The sequence below is a fragment of the Syngnathus floridae genome, chromosome 10 (genome assembly GCF_059516105.1).
Source record: "Syngnathus floridae isolate MCC-2025c chromosome 10, RoL_Sflo_1.0, whole genome shotgun sequence".
Taxonomy (NCBI): domain Eukaryota; kingdom Metazoa; phylum Chordata; class Actinopteri; order Syngnathiformes; family Syngnathidae; genus Syngnathus; species Syngnathus floridae.
This window is the reverse complement of record NC_142422.1, coordinates 3575721-3598852: the sequence shown is the minus strand read 5'-3', so window position 1 is coordinate 3598852 and position 23132 is coordinate 3575721. Positions and strand designations below refer to the sequence as shown.

Here is a 23132-nt window from a genome sequence, read left to right as displayed (position 1 = left end):
TTTACAACGTAACGTGCTGTGCATTTATGAAGTCGGAGAGAATGGTAAATAGAAGAAACAACCTTAGACTGTTGCTCAAGTCAAATTCACATTTATTTCCTTAAACGCTTGACAGCACAGCAAGATGACTTTTGTATAAACATGATTAAAAAATAACAAAAATCTCAACAGCATACATTTTTTTTTCCTGCGCTGATTTCACAGTAACGTTTTGATAAAGCTGGATGACAAGAACACTATGAAGGCACTTCAGTTTCTGTTTACGAGTACGTTTTTTTCAAAAATGAATGGTGAGAAGTGTATCGACGGAATCAAAAACTGTTTTTCTTGCAAAATATAGTGTTTTAGTGCAGGATACTTTGAGGTTTGCAGTACTAAAAAAAAAAAATCCTATTCGTACCAAGTTGCATGAGGATACTGGCAAAAAAAAAGTCACCTGAAAATATTTTCAAATAATAATTCCTATTTTTTCAGGACAAGAACAGATAAAGCAACATATAAATATAAAATATTAGTCTGTTTCTTGTCTGTAATGCAAAACGTAGTAGTCATGGACGTACATCAGGACAGCGGTTGGTTGACCAATTATGAGTGACATCCACACTGCGGCGTTGCCGTAGTTACCACGCAGGTAATGGCCAACGAACCAGGCTAATGGAAGCTAATGAAGAACAGAAAAATAATAATAATAAATGATTATTTTAAAACATCACAAAATATATATAAATATTTTTCCAAATCAGCTTACCTGAGCCATCATGCCCGTAAAGGCCCACAGTCGGAACATCCTCAGAGGGACACTCACCAGATACTAACATAGAGATTGGGAGAAAAAAAAAAAAACAACAACAGATGGCATGATATCTATTTCTAAAAGTCTGTATGAGCAGAGGGTTCGTTTCAAGGGCTCAGCTGTACCTCGTGAAAGAACGCCGACAAGAAGAAGACTGCGGACTGGCTGACTATCTTACTAAAACCTCTCCTTAGCAACGGCTTGTAAAAGTGCCTGGAAGAAGAACATGTGACATGTTAAATGAAGAAAAAAAACACAGATTTTATTTATTTTACTTATCATGGTACAGACATATGGGTATTTTTTTTTATATATAAGCCTGTGAATATTGGTATTTTATCTGTCTACATGAGTTGCTCCACCGTTTGTGTTCAAAAATCCATTGCTTAAAGGATTATAACACAATGACATTGATTTCGCATTATTCGTTAGCATTAAGCTAAACAGACTTGTTAGCCAAAGTTGAAGCTTTGTGGTTGTGTCATTTTTAGTTTGACTTATCACTAGAATATCTTAAATTTGCCGAGTTTGATTTTCTTGCTTCGGACTTCTCTTTTGAGTCATTTTCCAAACACGTAACAGTGTCATGTACAGTGTGCTCGCATCAAACCAAACGCTCCCCCGGAGTTTACGTCGAGACATTTCACTGCTCTGTCTCCAACTTTAAGTGTGTGAATAACTCACCGGAGACACCACTTGTGAACGGGGATGTTCCAATTCTGCCAAAAATATGTCACCGACTCCGAGTTCCTGAAAGATGAGTCAGGAAAATCGACACAGAGGCTTTACAGAGTCTAAATAATGGATCACTGGGTATGACACTTTCATTAATACTGATGGAAAACTCTATCAGACACTTTTAATACCCTCTCACACCCGCTAGGCTTTTCAAAATGATCAACTGTCACTCACCGCATTCACAGCCACGAATTACAGTAACCAGTCCAATGAAAACCTCCAAAATATAAAAAGACTCCAAGAAACAAATATTTACCACCAGTCTTTGTAGAACTGCCGGTCTCCGAAGCGCAGAAGCTCTGCTGTGAAGTTCAAAGATGAGTGGAAGAACCAGTAGAAAAACATCAACCAAAGCAAGTGGTTGGGAACCTATAGAGAGACATGAGAAGAATGAAATACCATCAAAATGAATAGCTTGCCATCTGTTATCAGCAAAGCTACAACATTTTTTTATTTTTTCAACTCACAGCCAGTCTTAAGAGTCTCTCAGTCATCCGAGATAGATCCATGTCCTACAATACAAGAGTGGAAAGAGGAGAAAACGATTACACACTCAAAACAATTTCAAACCTGCCTGACATGCTCCACGCTCACCTCCAGTGGCTTCATGGAGCTTTGAATAATGGGAATCATCCACTAGAAGAGAGATGATAAAAATAGTGGTAGGATATTCTCAGATATGCACCATGATGAGCGACACTGAAGTGTACCTGTTGAGTGAGGCCCACTAACATCTGGATGAGGAAGAGCTACAGATAAACAGTTAAAATTTTGTTAGTGGACAACACGCTGAAGATCATACTTGAAGTTGAGTAATGAATACTATTTGCTGATGGATGGAAAATCTTCTTACCATCTCAAAAAGTCTCCTTAGGAGGAAACCCATGCGGATCTTGGGCGAGCGAGGAAAGTTGAGCTCGTAGCATAGAGTCGGAGCAAAAGCAAAGTAGTACAGGTCTAAGCAAACACAATGAGGGGGCTACATGTGATGTTCGGAATAGTATTTTTCAGGAAGAGGGGGGGAAAACAGCAATAAACACACCCATAAAAATAAATAAAATAAAGGTAAGTACCTCTGATTGTGAGGTTGCCAGGGTAACACACTTTTTGGTCATCTCCGTTGAAGTATTTTGATGATGGACCTGTGGACACCAAAAAAAAAAAATCCCAGATCCATCACATGCTGCAGTAACATACGCTTGCCTGTAGATGTCACTGTAAGAACACAAGCAGAGAATAGAACCAGCCGTTTTTGTGTGCAACTTACATGACAGTGACCTTGCCAGTTTCTTAGCCTTCATGACGCTCAGCTCCCGACACCACATGTTGACGTCCTTATAGGAGTAAAGCTTTAGGAAGAGAATGGTGTACGAACCAAGTGCAAACGCACCTCCGACTGAAAGAGAGGAAGACAGGATGGCATGTGAATTGCAGAGACGAGCATGTTGTGATACTGATACACTTAAACGCACGGATACAATTGCACGCACAAATAAAGACTGTTGTGCCAGCAGGGGTAAGGTGCAGGTCGGAGCACCTGGCGTCAAATCACAGCCCATCCTATTCATATGCCATCTGTCTCTCTGGCTAATGTAGCCTCCAGACAGCTACCGGTGATCAGAGTGACTTTCTATCCAAGTCATAAAAGTGCCATTAAGCTCACAAACATTTTCTCTGACACGTCCCTATTTAAAAAATAATAATAATTCTGGACTTAATTAGCTCGATGTCTGTCCATAACCCAACGACTAATAATAGTAAGTTAAAAAGGAACCTATGAAATGTTGAGGTGGATGGGATAGCATAAAAAAACACAGTTTTGTTTTTTTTATTGGCCACTGCGGAGTCCGGTTTGTGTGTATACACACTTGGTGGTCTTGTATCCACGCACACACCTGCCCTCTCGTACTGCCCTTCCGGTGTGAACAGCCGAGCTAGGGAGGAGAACGGACAGATGGGCTGACTCCTTTCCTCATTCACCTCCCAGTAAGAGGAGAGGACAGGACCAGAGGGGAGGGGAAGGAGGGGGGACAAATTACAAAAAGCAAAAGTGACACTTTTTTCCCCTTTTATGATGTTTGGACATCAAACTCATCTCAATGCCAAGTCAACATCTCAGCGTAATACATGCAATAGACGGAGTAAATTACCATGCATTTGCAAGAAACCCATTATCAGCCTCATAATATGTCTCATAAAATTATACATGGCTGAACTAGACGGACGACTAAAAGACAGAAGCCATGCCAAAAATCTGCACTCGCCGTACTGTATTATGTTAATGATGTGAAACTTTTGGGGGTTAAGTGACAACAGTGACCTTGATAGGGATTTTATTTACTGATTATGGTGAAGGGCAAAACAACTTGAAAAGCAGCCTGAAGAATATTCTAGAGCTTTGTGTTTTGCAGAGGGTTGCTCCCAGGAAGACTGTGAACCCGTGATGACCCCGTCTTGCAAACCATACACACTTTGACAACACTCGCCTTCTCTTCCTTCGCCAGCTGGATCCGATCCAGATATGACCAACTGCTCCATTAGCACTAACCGACTCCAATTATGACAGGTTTATAGGAGACGTCTTTTAGTGCACAATCAAATGGGACGACTGCGGCTTTGAAGGACAAAGATACTGTAGGAATGCTCTCTTAATCTTTACTGCAATGACATCATTTTCAATTGCATGTAAAAGATTTTTTTTTTTTTTTACCTGGGGTTGTGGAGGGCACCAGGAGGACCACTGCGGCAGGGAATGTCAGCATAACAGACAAATTAACAGTATGGATAAGAAAGCCGACACGCTCACTGAATGAACCCTAAGCAGGAGCAGGAACAAAAACAGACACAGGGTCAGCGCAGTAAGAAAAATGCTAGCGATGTCAAACATTGCGTTATCCGACTATAACGATGATGTTTTAGAAAAATAATGAAAATATATGCAGGATATTTTTATTGCCACTTACCTTTGACAACTGTCTCTCTGTATAAAGAGCCACCATGATAAACACATTGGACACTGTTGAAAACAACATATACATTTCAGCAACCCGTTTTGTAGCCAAACTAATTTTTTAAGATTTTTTTTCCCGAATTTTTCCAACTGAATGTCCCTCGCTTAAATCAACACAAAGCCTCTTGGCTTTGGTTTCACAGACACGATCACACTCAATTTAACAGCAATCCTGCCAAAAGAAATGAGCTAGCACTAACAGACCGTGCGTCGGGGTTGCCTGCCATGCTACATCTACAAGTATTACAAGGAATTAATTTCTTTTGTTTTGCTCGACTGCAGAAGGTTTATTAAAGGCTGACATTTATAATAAGAAACGATACATCAGGCTTGGATGGAGGTTGAAACCCTTAAAGACTTAAAAGTATATAAAGATGTGTTGTAGTATTTGTTTTTTTCTTGCTACACTTGGGGAATGGGAGTGATGACGACTAGAAAAAAAAGTTGAGTCAGGATAGTTCAAAAGCAGCGTATGTTGCTTTTTTTTTTTTTTTTTGCAGCACAATACCTATGCGGTATATCAGTATATAGGCCAAGTGGGCAAAACTGCAGGAGACAAATTGAGCTGCACCACTGCGGACTTTCACCTATTGCAAAAAAATATACACATCCCTCTGTGCCTCTTTCTCATGGTCACTGGTTGTGTTACTTAAACAGCTAATTTGATAATTTCAAAAATAATGTGTAATGTGTAATAAATGGACTGAATCAGGGTTTATATTTTGAGGACATCCTTTTAAGTATTTTACAATGATTTTTGCATTCAGGGTTACCCAAGCTGTACATTTATAGTGCTTACCAATTATCAGGCACATTGCTGGCCAACTATAGGGGTCCTTCAAGAATAAGGAAATTACTTGAATAGGGTCAACCAGAATCCCGTATCTGTGGAAAAAATAAAAAATAAATAATAAATAATAAATAAATCAAAAAATAATAAGAATAACATTAAGAGTCGGATTAAAGTGCTTAGCATAGCAGTTTCTTAAAAAACAAAACAAAAAAAATATTGAGTAAATACATTTCTTTCAATGACCCAGTAAAATAGATAGCTGTAATAGAATGAAAATATTATACAGTAAAAGTTGTATGTAATATCGACGGAATTTAAAAGTAAATCTTGCTCACCTCAACAGGTTTTCTAAGAAGAGTCGAGCATTACTAAGTACCTGCAACAACAACAACAGAGTTGCGGGAGAGTTAGATGCGTTTCTTTGGCGTAATGTCACTTTTTACTTGCTCTAGGTCACTTTTTTTCCATTTATGAGATAAATCCTCCATTTTCTTCACCATTCTTCCTCACCTCTACTTTTTCTTCTACTTCATCATACTTTTCTCTCATCATTTTTTTTTCTTATATATCTTTCTCTGGCTCACTCTCTGTATTTGTGAATGGATGGTGATATCTCATTACCCCACACAAAGGCTCCATTCCATGCCTGGGGATGGGACAGAAGTTCAGTAGGAAAGAAGGGGAAAACCTCTTGTGATGAACACAACGATTTGTGTTCAAAGGCTGGATTAGCAGCAGGCAGGCTTTGCTATAGCTGCATCCCTGCTTCTATTCTCACACATTCAGTCCCTTATTCCATCAGAGAAAACGGAAATTGGTCAAATGAGTTATAATAACATTTTGCTATACCTGGAAATAATCTGGGTTGAGAGTACATAAAGTGCATTTTATTTTGACTGAGCTGGATTTGACCACACTGTCAAATTTACTCACAGCACATTAAGGGGACTATCGATTGAAAACACAACACCTTGCCAAGATGTATATTTATAGTGTTCAAGTTGGCAAAAGATCAATTCTGACAATGAAAAGGACAATGTGAGTGTATATTTCCTTCTTTTTTTTAATCACTCAGAGTGTAATAATTTTTAACTTACAATATAAACCAAACTCATTCACCCGAACATGGTTAGTAAAGGAATTCAATGGTGGAAATTTGTTTATTTATTTTCTTTTTTTTTTTTTTTAAATTTTCCTCATTGAAGTCCAAACTCGTTCCTGAAGAGCCGTGTTTTTTTTTCCATGTCTCTCTGCTGCAACACACCTGAAGAAGCTTGCAGCAGGGAGACATGGAAAACAGGCAGGACAGCAACCAAACAGGAACAGGGACATGCCTGCACTAAATTGTCCATAGGTGTGACTTTCATCAAAAAAAATCACTGCAACCTAAGGATAAGCAATATTAAAGACACATGTCCATAAATGTCTCCACGACGTGCAGCATGATCTTACCAGCATGATCACACACCAGTTTAGAATCCCTCTGTAGTTACTGAAACCACTGGATGACGTCAGCAGGGACTCTTGTGTCTTGTGACAGCTTGATGAGGTAAGAATAAAAACGACAGTTGGATGAATGAGATGAGGTGTGGTTTCACTAGAACTATGACACACTTTGATTGCAAAATATTGATACAACTTCTGGCAAACTCTGACTGTTCAAACAGCGGGGAGGCGATAGTTGTAGTTTCCTTAAGTTCTTGAATGCCACATCGCTAAGATAATGTTGATAGTGAAAATTGATTGGAACTAATCAATATTCAAAGTGCACATTTCGAATTAGAATTTGGTTTACACGCTTAGCTTTTAAACTCGTACACCTTCTCAAACATTTATATGTGTACCAAACTGTAGCGAACATGTAAACTTCCAGCCTAGTGACGTCATGGGCGCGCTCGATTATAAACAACTTAACATACTTGGAAAGTTTTTTTCTGTTATATAACTTACCTTAAACTGTCATTTATATCATTTTTTCTTTTCTTTTTGTCCCCTTTTGTTGTGGGCCACAAGCGGTCAACTTTGCTTGGATCGCTGTTTGCCTTTTTGCTGTCAGCGGCCACCAAGTGCTGAGTGGCCGACATACACTTCTTATGCATCGGCTGCAGACTCGCTCCTTTCCCCGCCGCGAACGTACCCCTTCGTTTGCGAGCGAAGGCCCCGGTAGTGTCCATATCCCCCATGGTGGCCGGGAAAAAAACCAAAAGTTTAAGAATAAAGTTCTCTTCACTTGTTCCCTTCGAGAATTAGCATACTTGATGCTGAATTGAGTCCCGTGGGTGTGTAAACCAAACGGAAACGGGAAGTTGTCAAACAAATCCGCCCAAAACTCGAATTTCCGCACAGTCACTAAACAGGTAGGGGTGTCGTGACGTCACGAATAGTGACGCAGAAGGTCGCGCTGTAATCGGACGCTGTAAATAATAATAATAATAATAATAATAATAATAATAATAATAATAATAATAATAATAATAATAATAATAACGATACTACTAATACTACTACTACTAATATTAATAATAAATAATAATAATAATTTATTATTAACTTACCATAGCTCTATGGATACATATTTACATATCTTTTAATTTAATGACCTTTCCAACTGAAAAGTTGCACTTCGATTTCCATTACCGTCCTTATCGTGATGAAACTACTTAAGAGTTCTTTCAATGAGACTGACCCCTTTTGTCGTTTCTTCTTCAATGCGCTTTTACATATCATGGTGGCAAGTGATCACTGGCATTGATTCAGCTTTATCAGTCCTCTCTGTCGAAACGGTTGTCTTTAAGAGTAATGAGCTTTGGGTGCCTGTGGTTGTTGGGATAAGAGAACCAAGATCATAGATCGATTAAAACTTTAACTTATCGTACATGCAACTCTTTAAAGTGTAACTTCTGCAACATACAATTTCAGCATCTTGGTTGACCTCAGTCTAACTTGTTCATAGCTTTATCCATTCATTTCTCCAACCACTTTATCCTAACCTGTTCAGATTTTGACCCCAAAAAATGCTGGATGTTTATCACACTTTTCCTCTTTCTGAAAATAGCCAAAAGAAAATGTAAAATATACTTAGTGTTAATCCCTTCCGTCCTCAATGCATCTGAGCTGAGCTTTCACAAGATTTGCTAAAGTCTCAAGTAATAGGCTGATGTCTTGGTCCAAAGATTATTTGACCTTCAAGTTTTTGTGTGACTTTGATACTGTGTTGCTCTTGCTGGGATAGTTTTTGTGAAAGCATTGCACAATGACAACAGAAAAAGTTAGCAAGTTGTACTTTACCCCAATAAGCTCCTCAGACTAGAAACCACTCTGTTGCGTGCAAGTCTGCTAACGCGCCACCGATCCGGTTATTTTTGATAACAGCTAGCCATATAAAATTGAGAGAATAAGAGGTTTTTAGCAATCCATTATTTATGCCTTACCCCAGGGCCTCAAAAGACGCAAAAAAAAAAAAAAGCTGTGCCTCTGAGCAGAACACAATCTCGCTCTCTGCTTTTTGGAAAATATCATTCTTATTGTATCCATTCACCTTTCATCTCTTCGTTAAGCTATACTCATGTCATCCCTAACAGATTAAAAACCCGTCTAGTTGTGGCTTACATCTTTCTTGGAAACCTCTCCTCCACATTTTGGGGGGGGATTTAGATCCTCCTCGGCGAAAGCAGAAATATGGGGCAGTGAGGCAGTGCCACTCCAAAAAGCTTTTTGCATTGCCGTCAAGTCTGCAACTTTTTAGGGGGTTAAACTATTGACATTTAGCTACCGAAACATCCCAACACTCACTCAAGGTATTTGTTGAAAGAGGGCTGTGAGCGTGATTGAAAACATAGATAGAAAGCAATAGATGTGCAGACAGGAGATAAATATAGAGAAAAGCAAGATGAAGGTGGGGGAGCCGATACGGAAGACAGAGCGATATCACACTTTCTACCTACTGTATATCTCCATCTCTCTGCCTCCAGCTGGGGCGGCAGAAGGAGCGGGAGATAGCGTTTGCCCTTGCAGGCTGTAATGAAGCAGCGGCAGGATAGATGAGTCACTTGAACACGGGCGCAGGAGAACTCCACACTCCAACATCATTCAGGTCAGCTGAGTGATGTTGCATGAACTTGTGTTTGTGCGTGGGGGTGAATCTGAGCAGAACGTGTGTGTTTGAGTCAGTGATGGCTTGCTGGTGGTTGGTATTGGTTAGTGTTAGAGTGAGGGACAACTGAGACAGATGCTGATTATATGGGAGACTTGATGGAGTAATAAAGATGCTGCAAGATAAGCAGTGTGTGATAAATGACAATCATGCGGTAACATGAATGGTGCTAGTTGGTCATTTTGCCACCTTGAAGAATTTATAAATATTCATCTTGGTAGGTCAAAACCAAACATTTTATTTATATGTTCGATACCTGCGGTGCTCATTACGTCGATCGCTCCTACTGGTCGATCACATGAGATTAAAAAAAAATATATATATTATATATATATATATATATTATATAAATATAAATATAAATTAATAAATATATTACATATAAATAAATAAATATTATAAATAAATAAATATTATATATATATATATAATTTTTTTTCTATAATCAATTTTATCGCTTGATTGACAGACAGGTAAGCCTATTGGAAGGCAATCACAGTAAACTGCACATGCGCAATAGGCAGTGACCACACCCCCTCACCGCAGCAAGTTTGGCCGCCCATACACATACCTGGCGCCAAAGCAAACAAACGAATCAACGCACGGATGGTAAGCACTCGCTTTTTTTATTAAACTATAGAAAGTTTAACTAAATAAAGTTTATGACCACCACTGCTGGCCCAAGTAAGAAGCCAAAAATGTATCACTTTCATACGGAATGGGAGTTGGACTTTTTTATCCCCCACAATGTCATTTATGTCAATTATGCGTCCGTGGCTGATTCATTTTAGTCTTCAAACAACTAAACTTGGGTAGTTACACAAATACACGCATAATATATCTTTATTTATATGAATCATCCGTGTTCTATACAGACCCACCAGTTTAAAGACGGTGGTGTTGAGTTTTGGAGTTAATTGGCTAAATCCACCTGTTCAGCCATTTTAGTGGCGGCCATTTTGTCATTTCCTCGACTGAAAATGACGTCACAGTTGCGACCAATGAGGGCTCAGCTTGTAATGTCACATGACCAAACTCTGAAAACTGCTGAGCTGGTGACCATTGTACAGTAAAATGTCTATATTTTTCTCAGATTCCGTGAGGCGGGGTATGTCATGGGGAGACAGATAGAGACGTCATCATGCTGTTAGTGGGCCTGGCGCCACATCAGCACTTTTACAGTTCAGCCAAGGACTCCTGCATCCATCTCTCACCCAGGGAAAGCGAGAGGGGCAGATGCGCTTTCTGTGACTGAGCTCAAGTAAGTAACAGGATGTCGAAATGGGAGAAGGCGGGAGTGGCTGGGTGCCAGGATGTGTGTAAACTTAGTAAGAAATTGCTCTTGAACAGATTTCACAAACATACAAGAATATGTAAAAAATACTTTTGATGATATGATATTTTACCATGACATATAGATCCTTTAGTTGCTCATTTTAAAAGTGAGAAAAAGGTCATCACAGTGCCTGCGAACGTCTGCCAATGTGAACCTTTTACTGTCATGCACGGTGCATTTTGACGATAAATGTCTGTGTCACATTGGCTACAACCACATGCTACACGTTGACAATGTTGTCATCCTGAGTATGAATCAAACTTGTCACATGACATTCCCCCTCGTCTAAACTCTTGCCTCATTACCTCGCTTGCCTCCGTGTAGTAATTTTCAAGTACAAAGGTGACAAAATATTGAACTCATAGATTATCATCTCATGTTGAAAGCCTCGCGGTAATGTTGTCATGTCCCCTGGAGACTTATGGCAATTTAAGCAGCAAGTGGAATTGAAGAGCACCGAAAATAGTTTGACTTGGTTGGGAATATAAAAGGGCACGAGAGAGGGAGAGCTGCATGTGTTGCCATGCACATGCTTTTATTTTGCGTGTGGAGCCAAGAGCAGGCCTGGGGAAATGTCCTTCACTACTCTCTCACTGAATTTTGGGATGTAGGAGGTAAATGACTTTGCACTGAGCTCCATGGAGAAGCTTTTCATCCGTGTCGCATTTACAGGCCCCGTCTTTAACCCAATGTCAAAATGGTCATCGTCCGAAACGTCTCTAAAGTTGAACTGCCTGTCATCATGCGTGGGTGCCACACAATTTGAGAGACCAACTTTGGTTTTCCACTGGCTTAAGAAGAAGAATATATTTATAAAAAAAAAAAAAAACTTAACTCATTCACTGCCTACCCAGTTTATAACTGTCAATGGCACTGAATGAGTTCATTTCAAATTTAATGAAGTTTATTATGCAGCACACACCTACAATACAATCAAGCTGAGGGATCAAATATTTTTATTTCCTAACACCCAGTAGATTTTAATTTCATATAATTAGGGTGGAGAATTTAAAAAGTTGAATTTAAAATAGATTTTGACCTGACCTTTGCAGAGAATGTCATGTTTTTTGTTGTTTTTTTTTTTTTAAATCTCAAACACACTGGTCAGATCAGACTGTGACTACAAATAAGTGTTTGTCTTTTTTTTGTATTTCAGTGGGTGCTCGCTCAAGGAGACTGCAAAAAAGAAAAAAAGAAAGATGAGGTAAGATTGCGTTTTGAAGCGTAACCGGAAAAAGAGGTGTTGTGTCCTTTAAGCCACAAGGTTATGCAGCATTTTATCAAATCTCCTCTGACATTATCTTCCTTTCCCGCCTTGTGAAAGCTAAACCCTGGTTGCAAAAATTGCCATCCTGCAGTCTTCAAACGTTTTCACATCCCCGAGCGTTTTGTAGCCCCGACTGTCTTTGTATGCACATCTAGAATCAATTCTGTTTTGATGGAGGGAAATGTACAAGTTCAGTTTGGCGGAGCTCCTGTTGTTTACACTGTGCTCCACTTTTTAACAGCGTCATAATCAAAAGCACCCCCTCGCTCGACTATGTGTTGAACTCCGAGTCGTAATGGAGGAATAAATTGAAGTTTCTGGCATTTCCGCATACGATTTATGTTTTTATACGCAGCTCATTATTTCACACACAGACACATGTTGGCAGACGCGTTTTAAAAAGAATGTGTGTGTTGCATTTACGGGGACTTCAAAGCATTTTGCTTTCTATAATTCGGATGTAATTCAGGCAAAGTCGGCGCTTTTGTAATTACACTTAAACTGCAGATTGCAATTAATGAAAGCAGATCTTTGTTTTCGACTGCGTTGTTGCCAGCTGCTACGGAATCGTTATTCGGGACTGACACGGTTCAAGAAGCGCAGATATCGTTGATCATCAAACGGTTTTAGAAAGTGACTAAATTCTCGCGGAATATTTTCCTCAGAATCCTACAATGGTTAAATTTTCAAGAGGTTCTCATGTAAGATTTCTGAAAAACTTGCAAGACTTCAACTCAGTGAAATTCATTTGAAAGGAATTACGCAAGTACGTTTGAACCCATTTTCCACTCAAACCTTTTTTCCATACTTCAGTAGTTCCATACATGTCCAGTACGTTTAGAAAAAAAAACTAAATTTTAAAATAACAGATAAAAATGTTTTCTTAAATTTAATAACAGCTAAGATTTCACCGTTGCTAAGTTTTTAATGCAATAGAAAAATGTTTCCTGTAATAAAAAATATATTCAACAAGTTCACATCAACGAGTATCAGTCTGCAATTAATTATATATTTATGCTCCGCCTTTTCAACAATATATAATACATTTGCATATTTATCCATGCCAGCATGGACAGAGCTATCCAGTTGAAGCATGTGTTGATGCTGCCGCTGCTGCTCTCGCTGCTGCTGTGTTTGTGGTAATGAAGGCTGAAGATGGTGTTTATTTGGAGCTGCTTAATTAGCAGCAACAGTAATGAAGCCACATGGGACACAGTGTTGGGATCTGAACAGCCAGGACGGGATGATTATTTAGACTGGATTTGTCCAAGAAGCTGTTCTTTTTACTTTGTACACAACACACACACTCACATTCATTTGTTGATCTTCTGCCAGAAAAGGTACGTGCGCAGACACCTCGCCCCATGTGTGAACGTTATGCACATGTTTGTTTCTGCTTCGCTATTCAAAATATATACACGCGTGTGTGTGTATGTGTGTGTGGAGCTTAAAGCAAAGCTTCCAGAGATTATTTGCTGTTTGTTTTTATGAGGGGCAACTTGATCAGAGAGGTTTTGTTGCTAACGGCCTCAAATTTGCAGGAATTATTTTTGAAAATTATTTTCATCATCTTTAAATTGCCAATTAAATCAGCACCAAAGGGGATTTGTGTAGACTGTGTTAGTCAAATCAGACTAAGGGAAAGTAAACACTGGTTCTGAATAATGTTGGTCCAGAGTGACACATGACACTCATTTTAATTGCTTTGGAAAGTCACATGATGTCAACGGGTCAGTTTATTTTAACTTTAATTTGTCAGAAGTGACTCCTAAAAGCTAATATGCTAGCTGTTATGCTAGCAGTAGTTCAATGAATATAAACGCAATAGCTCATTTTTTAGCGAACTTGCTATTGTCGCTCTCTCATTGTAGTTTTATTTCTTTTCTTTTATGGGTCTCTTTGTCTTTGTTGCTGGCCCAGATGTCAATTTCAACATTTTAGCAGACACAAGCTGACAAGCAAGATGCTGAAACGGCAATAAGACTGACAACACACACGTTCTCGTTTGTTTCCTGCCCCCCTGCCCTCTGTCGGTTTCACACGCATACACTTTCTTCCTCTTCCCTCCTCCTTTTCCCAAGGTTACCAAACTAGCTTATGGAGCAGAATGATGTATCTATCTTTGTATGTACGTACGTTTTTTATTCGTCATGCTGTGAGTAAGTTCATGTCATCACCTGAGGGTGGCGGTATTGAGTTTTGTTTTCTCACTCTGTTGCTCCAACCTGAGGAAACAACTGTTGTTGGTTAACATTTGTTGCAATGCGGGAGATAGAACTTTCACGGCCCATGGCCTTCCCATTCAATTTTATTTTTTTGTAGAATGCTGTATTGTACAGTTAAGAAGCTTTTGCAAAATCCTCCGAAAGAAATAAACAAAACATTCTGGATCGTCTCCCAAATTTAATGGGTTGTTCTTTTGGGGATTATATTTCTTAGTTTTTACACAAACTAAAACATTAACTTTGGGCAGAGGTGTTAAAATGAAACCATTGGGTGGACAAGGCAGGACGAATGAAATATAAACTGATGATAGAAAAAAAAAAAGCTATAGTGAAGGAAAAAAAAAAAATCAATACTTGACTGCTGGGTGTTGACGCGGAGGTGCCAACTGTTTCCTCTAACTTCCTTCACAGCTCGAGACACACATACACAGATGCGCATATTTTAAAGAGTGTGTCAACAGTTGTTAAGACATTGGGATTACCGACTGTCTGAATGTTAAGCAGCCGGACTCCATTTGCCTGTTAATGCCTTCTGTGTAAAAAAAACAAAACCTGTGTAAATGACAGCAATATAAACAGAAGAGAGCACATACCGCTGTGAAGGTGTCACCTGAATGATTTATAAGTGAACAAGTCAGACAGGTGTCAACCAGATAACATGAACATAAAGTTGAAGAGTTGAAGAGCTGGACTTAGTTCTACTCCAGTCCTCTAGGAGGCTGTAATCAGTGGCGGAGCTAGGATTTCTTTCCTCCGGGGCCGGTCCAAGGATATTGCAAGTGGTCCACAAAACAAAATAAATGTACAAACAAGCCAAAATGATTCAGAAACACTAATTAAAACAAATCAAAAAAATTTGAAAATTGACCAAGCATATTCCAAGGGAGTCCAGTGCCCCCATGAACCCCCCCTAGCTCCGCCAGTGGCTGTAATAAGGAAAACAAATTTTTATGTAGTCTTACTTATAGAGTTAATCCTTAAATTGCTATACATTGAGGCTTTAACCTTCTGTCCAATTTTAGGAATATTTTCACTAAATTGTGGCTCAAATTCCACATTGTTCAACCTCAGGGTCATTTGACTAAGAGGTATGCAACATTTCTCGTGAAGGAGTGTGTGAGGGAAAATAGATTTCTATTACTTTAATTCCTGCCTTGACGCTCATCGTAGAGTTGCCATTGATTTAAATGGGGGCGGGGGGGGCACATGTTTCTCACTCTTATCATTGATAGCAGTAGTACAGCCTAGGGCAGATCCACTTCTTGATTTGACGCCTATTATTCTTTCAGTATATAAAGCTTCTCTCCAGCATGTATGGGCAATCTTGCGAGCAGCATTGAATAGCTCCACAATAGAATTTCCTAGCAAATTGGGGAAATTGATTTGCCAGGTAAGGAAAAAAAGATTTTTCATGATCAATATTAGTCACAAGCATAACAATTCTCGCAGCTTCTACAGTACGAGAGTACATACGAATTGAGACTTCTTACCAAGTTACTAATATGCAGTGTAACGTGAAGAACAGAGGACAAACCTGTAGGACGGCCCACCCGGTGAACATCTACAGAGTGTGCCATGACAGTCCAAAGCAATTAAGTCAGTCAGCGCTGTCAGCTCCACTGTAGCTCGGGGTTGCATTATTGATCTTAAGCCAGTTTAAAGTTGTCAGAGAACACCGCCGCCGCCACCGCCACCCCTCCGTTTTCATGCACATCACCTTCTTTCTCATTTGTGTTTCAGAGGTGACTTGAAAGCGAAATACCAAGCCCTCCTATCGGAGTTGATGAGCTGGAAAGATGAAGGTTGAAAGCGCACACGAGGGCCTTCACAGGGTGAGTGTGAGAAAAGTGCCCACCTGTAGCGCAAGTGCTTCGACATTTGTGTCACAGGCGATATATTTCACACCGGTTTGACACGTGGTCTGCTATTGTAACTGTTATTGCCGCACATAAATGCAAAATTGTATGTTTCCAAAAAGTATGTTGCATAATATCACAAAGACTTGAATGGCATTTATTTACTGACACCAAAACATTCTGTAGGAAATATCAACTGATCATCATTACATTAAACCCGAAATGAAATGCGCCCTTTATAATTAACTGCTTCCCCGAATCGTAATGTAGCTTTAAAAAAAAAAAAAAATTCTTTAATTTTGTTGCCGTCCTAGGAAACTAAGGACGTAGAACAAATATAAAGATGCCTTAGCTCTAAATATCCTAAATGTTCCAGATGAATTTAGAAAAATTAAAACAAAATAAAATTAATTATTAAATTATATTAAACTGTTCCATCATTTGTTTTTTAATTAATCATTTGCTACAATTGCAGGTGGGTGCCTTGATTACTTTTGTTTCAAATATTTTATCATTGACTGAATCCATTCTGAGTATGCACGTAGCTGTGAAATTGTTTTGTTTTCTTCTTGTACCTTGCGTCGATATTGCTTTAATTATTTATTTATAATGTTTGCTTGCGCGGCACCGACTAAAAAAAATAAAGGCTGAAACGAAGAAAAGAATTAAAAGCAAAAAATAATATGCATTACCTGAAGTTATTTGCTTTGCTGTAATTCCGAGCCTTCTCTCAATACGAGCCTGGAGCAGAGGGAATTTACATAAACCTGCAACAGCGGCGCTTTATCATTTAATTGCTCCCCAGTGTAAAAGACACCTTAACATGCAAATAATACAGAAATTCTGAATTAAAATCCCAATACAGAGAGTCTTGAATGGGGCATTTGTGAGTAGTTGACAACTGCAGCCCCTCTTTGCTTCGGCTTTTCAATTTTCTGCAGGCTGATAGCGCAAGTGACATCCGAGCTTTTAAGTGGGACTCGGCAAATGGCAGGTATGTTGATGAGTCTGCTGTGAGCTTTGGATCGCAAGCCTTTCGGGAAAATAGTTAACATTAATGGGCAAGCCTATTATGGGGAGAATTTTGGAGGATTATATACCATTAGGAAGGCATTTTATTTCATTGGCAAGGGTTTAACAATCGAATGATTGATTGCTAAGAAGTGGGTCTGTTGATGATTTGCATCTCTCATCAACTGAGTCGAAATGGAGTGCAGTACTCTGCAACTGCAACTTGGCAACAGGGGCGCTGTTGAGTTCCTCCCAATGGAAGAATATATATTTTAAATACTGTAATTCTCATTTCTGTTATTAGCTGCGGTTTGCATAAAATTTATACATTATCAGTATAATGTTAGGTTAGTTTGATGAGTTTGCAGAATTTTCCTACTGTGCAAGATTGCTGAATTTGATTGAAAATATATCCTGGTAAGAAATGTATAAAAAAAGGAGATGAATTGAAAAAGAAATCTAAATATCTGATCACTATTTGGTGCAGTTTTTGTATTTTCTGTGAAAAAAAAGACCATTATTTTGTGTCAAAGCTAAAGAAGGAGATTGTTGATACTGAAAACTAATAGGAACACTTAAAATGTGAACATGTTCTAAAAAAATCCCCAACTTTTTGTCCACACCTATAGTTTTCTGCATATACATATCGTTTTAGTCAGCATATCCGCCCATTTCTATTGAGTGCACACGATGAGTTCAGTCTCACTTCCAATAACGTTCTTGTGAGACAGTGTAATGCAATGTGAACGATGTCATGTCCGGATCGGCTCTCCCTGAAAAGCCTCTTAATGAGCGTAATATTCGTCCAAAATTCAATTCAGGCTTGACAAAGCACATTAATTAACAAGAACCGGGTTGTTGCCTCTCCTTTGAGTGCCTGCGTAGACCCAGGAAGGCTTAACAGTGTCGTTTACCTGCATACCAAGACATGCTGAGTAAGTCCTTCTCTGAACACTGATTGGTCCCCGTGGACACGTGGACTCGCTGATTGGTCCTCGCTATACACAGGGCAGCAGGCAGACAGTCCTCATAAAGAGAGATGGATGTTTAATATCTTGCGGCTCCCTCGATGTGTGTTTGGCCCCGTGTCTCTTATGTGTTGTTGATCGCATTGTTGAGCATGTTTTTTTTTTTTTTTTTTTTCTCTCTATTGCTTTTGTCTGTAAAACTTCCTTGACTCTTTTTCTGTCCTCCCCCCTCTCCCCTTTTCCTCTTTGTTTCCTCCAATGGTAACTTTCATCAAATGCTCTTCTGTGTGAAATGAGACGGAGGAGATTGGCTTGGAGTATTAGCGCTAGAGAGGGGGGAGAGAGAGATTCAGTAAGGAGGTTGTAAAAATGAGTCCTCCGCGGGGAAATGCCCACAGCTGTATTAAGATCTGTCTCCTTGTCTTTTAAATGGCTCCCATTCTCCAACTAATTGTTTTGAAGCCAGCCTTGTAAATCCCTGGCGAGATCTGGCGCTACTTGCAGAATTAGCCCGGAGTTACAGAAATATCTCCCTTTTATCAATCTTTGAGAGGGAAATCTATCTAGCCCCCTCCCCCTTGTCCTCCCTCAATATGTAAAAGTCTTTCTGCGAATCTTCTATTATATATTGATAAAAGGCGTTCATTCATTTCACCAGCAACAGGAAATGGACAATGTGGCAGATGTTGACAAACCGCGGCGATAATTAGAAAGAATGTCAGCCAGACCTCAGCAAAATTGGGTGGAATTATTTTTTTTCCATTGTTACAGTGGCGTTTGGCCAAATGTATTGTACAGCATTGTGTTACAATAATTTATGCATTTATTTGTAGACACTCGTATATGCAGTTTTGTTTTTCCTCTTGAGTTTTATGCAGACATAGAAGTGAAATTTCTAATTGGTGATCTCATTTGTTCTGTTTGCTTTACACAATTCTGCAAAATAAATATATTTTTTTGTGGCGGTAAATCATTTTCAATGAAGAAAATAGACGAGTCCACCAGTTGCTTCATGTTCAAATTAAGCTACTTTTAATTTAAAAAGAAAAAAATCCTCATAAACATCCAAAGTGAAATTCAAATCCCACTTAACAATTACCTCAACACAAATCTGACTTAATATTTTATACTCCTCTTAACTCTACAGTAACATATCTTTTTACATTAAATAACTTTGTCTGCCACTAATCGTCTTTAAATATATTTTTTTTCCTGGAGTTCAAACTCAAAGCGCTAACGAGTTAAAGTTTCTAATGAAAACTCCCAAAGCGCTAAACAACCTTGGGCAACAATGTTGTATGGCGCAGTCAAGCCAAGGTGAAGGGACTGTACATCAGAAGGTGGAGATAGTAGCAAGGAAACAAGAGAATTAAAGTATTAAATTGTTGCTTTGCGAGCATGACTCAATGTCAGCCCTGAATCAACAACCTTGTCAACTTGCTATATTTATCCCCGCACAATGTGACTTTGGAGGAAAGTACGGCCTTCCCTTTTGTATGCAAGTCAAATGAAGCCAAGTTAGTTTGACTGATATGGATATTACCGAGCTGGATATTACCACCGAAGCAGCTTTTTCCATATTCATGCTGATTATTTTTGGTCTTTTTTCCACACAAAGCGGGATTAAATGCTGCCTTCTGAACAGTCAGAAACCAATCAGTGGCTTTGATGTGAAGCCTTGGCAGACGAAGGGTTGGGAGAAGTGAAAAGGGGAGGGAAGCGAACGGCTGTTTGGGGGAGAAGTAGAGTTGAGAGAGGGAGAGAGCGGGCGGGGGGGTGAACAAAAAAAAAAAAAGGCTGTAAACAGATGAAGGAAACGAGAGAGAAAAGCCAGCACACTTGAGAAGGACCCGGAGAGAGACGCAGAGTTGAAAGAGCGACCGTTCTGGTCAAGATGAGATGGTTGATTGCGTATGGATGCCATCCAGGAAGTATCCGCAGCGGATTGGAAGTCCTTTGAGAGCTTGTCTTTTAATCATGGCTGCCGGAGCTTTGGGAACCCGTCTCACCGAGGAGAGGATACTCTTAATTAGACAGCATCCACGTTGAAGCAACACCCTGCACAAGCATGATTACATTTTGTTTCTCGCTCATGCCAACAAATGTATCGAAAGTTATGCTAGCTTTGGGTGACCTTTTCACACATCGGTAACATTAAACAGTTTGCGATCGTTCGATTTTTAAAGGAAAGTCGAAACGTTGTCATATGACTACAAGGACGGTGCCAGGATTTTTTTTTCTCTCCCGAGGCTAAACAGAGGCTTGACCAGAGCTCGGAAAATGATTTATGAATATATTTCAGAGTGTCAAGTAAAATACTACATAATCTTCTCACAGGGATGTTGATCTACGAATTAACACACAGATTTGTCTGTCAAAATAAAATAGTTGCAAGGAAGAAGCAGCTGATGAATAATGGCTGAATGATTAAAAATAAATTTGACTAGCTTGGATTATTTTAGAGTTAGATCACTATCATATTTTTTTAATAATTGTTTTTAGGAATTTCGGGGGAAGTCAGGAATTTTCTGGGAATAAGATATATTTTTCTATAATTCTGTATTTTTATGTTGCGTAATCATTTATTGATTTTGTATTTCATTCGGGTAAGGAACCATATCTAATATAGATCTATTTTTGAACATTTAACACTTATTAATACTTCTCTATTTGGATAAATATTGCATCATATTTTCAAAATGTCCACCAAGTTTGTATTGTGGTATAGCGGTCGATTCATACAGTAATGCACATCATGTAGTCAACCTGCTCCGCAAACGTGACAAGGCTAAATATGCTAAACGTCGTAGCCGCAATCTCGGCAGTTTGGGGTCGGACTCCGAGGCAAAGTTTTGAGCCAGAGCTTGCCCTCTAAGCCAAGAGCTGCCCCAAAGCCAGGCAGGCACTGACAATGTGACTGATGCTGGCTGGCAGCTGGCTACACACTCCTACAGTTAGAGAGGTGAAAAAGATAGAGAGAGACAGCGGGGGAAGAGATGAATGATTCAGGTCATGTGTCAGAACCGGATTGATTTGGATCCCGACCAAAAACACTGATGGCTTACGTCGACGTAAAGATGGATGGAGTGACAAAGAAAGAATGACTAATAGATTTTGGATACCACAAGTTGCCAGCTGGCTCCTGTTGAATGGAGGAGGTCAGTGGGAATTAGCCGGACGTATCCCGTCGCGGGATTGCTTGTGCTGCCGAGATTGGGATCTGTTGCTATTTCAGCACTCGGGCGAACTATACAGCTTCATGTCTCAACAAAGAGCTCACATCTCTCGCACAATGCAAAACGGCACAAAGCCTTGCAGATTTTCAGAGTCGTGGAGCTTTAAGTCCATGCTAGCTGCCTCATCCCTGTGTACTGCAGAGTATCTCATCAATTCTCCAAGCATTGTCTCGCTCCGCATTGTCCTCTAAAGCGGCCAGATGCCCACAAGCCACCAAACACCGGAGCAGACACAATAGACCAACACAGACAGAAGCCGGGTTTTGGCACGGAGAAGCTGCGCGTAGTCACAATTAACACATGCACAAACTCACCTATGGCGCACACATGCTCATGCATACTCGCGGAAGGCTCAGAGGCAAAAAAAAAAAAGTTGGCGGAATAACAGCAGAGGGCCCGGGCTCCTATACGAGCCTCGTGGGGTTTAGGATGGACACACATTGCAACATCATTCCAGAGGCCGCTACCTGAAGGCTTGGACGAGTGATGCAGGGAGAGATGTTCCTCAGCCAGGAGGATCACATCAAATGAAACAAATGATGTTGATGTGGAGTAGAAAGAAGAGGAAGAATGGTGCCCATTCAAAATTAGACTGTCGAAAAATGGCATGACCCTGAGCTATCGTAAAACGGGCGATTGAAAAAGAAAAGAAAAAGCACAAAATGCTCACGGCAAAAAACATGGGGGCCACGTTATTAAACTGTGATGTCAGAAAATGTTAAATTTGTCTGATGAATGTCGTTTTTGATTTGCAGTCGGACTCTGACATGCTTGTTTTTGTTTTCCTTTTGCGTAGATGTTGAAAAAAATCTTGAAGGAAATGGATTTAGGCTCAAAATGAGATGTAGCGTCTCTTACTATAATTTTTGGTGTCCTTGCCCCGACACTTTGGTGTGTTTTAGTGTTTGGTAGTTTTTATATCGGTTTTGTGTTATTGTCCTCGTTATACAAAATTAATGTTAGTTTAAAAAAAAAAAAAGGTCAACTTGGGGGGCGCAAAATATCATCCCGTGGACCGAAAAATAGCACCCGAGCCACATGTTTGACACCACCCAACCCATACATGATCAAACTGAGGCTCTTTTGGCCGAACAATGACAGGGACTCATGTTAGTAGTGGATTTTGCAGCTCAGTGCGTGACGTGGCGTGTTTGATTGTGCGACAGACGGACTACGTGTGTACTCAGTTGTGTTACCAAGGCTAGGCAAGGCGGCTTTATTTAGCGCATCTCAGGAGATGCATGTTGCTTCGAAAATACCAACTTAATTAATGCATTTATTTGGCATAATTAGAATGGGTTCGTATGATTGACCTTATTTCTGAGAACGTTAGTGTCCAACATTTTCATACATAAAGAAATGTACCCTCAGGGAGAGTCAGTCGAAATTGATGCTACAAGTGATATTTCTGGTATGAAAGTGAGGTAGTGACATTTCAGCCAGACAGCCATGAGACCACCCGTCTGGTGTCTGGCTTTGTGAATATTTGCCGCCGCATCAGCTAATAAAGATCAACACTTGACAATCTGCTTGATGTCTGCAAGGAGACACTTTTTCTAAATAAGGCAATTGGCAGGGCAATACGCTGCAAGCTGTGACACGTCCTCCGAAGATGATATGGAAGAGTGTGTGTAAGTGTGACATTGGTTCATTGGGTAATAAATATCCGTTGTTATTGGGCAATGCTTCCAAAAATATCCGAGTGCGTATTTACAACAACAGGCAATAAACCTGGGCAGAGTAATT

General features: G+C 39.7%; 1 protein-coding gene and 1 long non-coding RNA gene across 6 annotated transcripts in view; one reads left to right on the top strand and one right to left on the bottom strand.

The window, feature by feature from the left end:
• Positions 1 to 75: 75 nt before the first annotated feature.
• Positions 76 to 7677, bottom strand: dgat1b (diacylglycerol O-acyltransferase 1b). Its single transcript, XM_088387138.1, has 17 exons — positions 7285 to 7677; positions 6787 to 6874; positions 5670 to 5710; positions 5341 to 5426; positions 4495 to 4547; positions 4242 to 4347; positions 2799 to 2927; positions 2605 to 2673; positions 2385 to 2488; positions 2242 to 2280; positions 2126 to 2167; positions 1999 to 2043; positions 1788 to 1900; positions 1478 to 1543; positions 919 to 1006; positions 749 to 811; positions 76 to 661 (listed from the first exon to the last, which is right to left on the bottom strand). The coding sequence occupies exons 1-17, from the start codon at positions 7515 to 7517 to the stop codon at positions 512 to 514; spliced, it is 1515 nt and encodes a 504-aa protein (XP_088243264.1). The 5' UTR covers positions 7518 to 7677; the 3' UTR covers positions 76 to 511.
• Positions 7678 to 9980: 2303 nt separating this feature from the next.
• Positions 9981 to 23132, top strand: part of LOC148391901 (uncharacterized) — an 84186-nt gene continuing 71034 nt past the window's right edge. For 2 of the 5 annotated variants that reach the window (XR_015860713.1, XR_015860709.1), the window contains exons 1-4: positions 9981 to 10096; positions 10581 to 10748; positions 11980 to 12027; positions 16056 to 16147. This is a non-coding gene — a long non-coding RNA (uncharacterized LOC148391901). The remainder of the gene's footprint in view (positions 10097 to 10580; positions 10749 to 11979; positions 12028 to 16055; positions 16148 to 23132) is intronic. The other 3 variants (XR_015860711.1, XR_015860710.1, XR_015860712.1) reach the window with 3 other exon arrangements.

What these genes read in the sequence shown, in the direction of transcription:
- dgat1b (XM_088387138.1), bottom strand. Translation starts at nt 7,517, where the DNA reads ATGGGGGATATGGACACTACCGGGGCCTTCGCTCGCAAACGAAGGGGT. An exon ending in AGAGACTCTTAAGACTGGCT is followed by an intron (nt 1,901 to 1,998) that starts GTGAGTTGAAAA and finishes GTCTCTCTATAG; the next exon opens with GTTCCCAACCACTTGCTTTG. An exon ending in TTACGGGCATGATGGCTCAG is followed by an intron (nt 662 to 748) that starts GTAAGCTGATTT and finishes GTTCTTCATTAG; the next exon opens with CTTCCATTAGCCTGGTTCGT.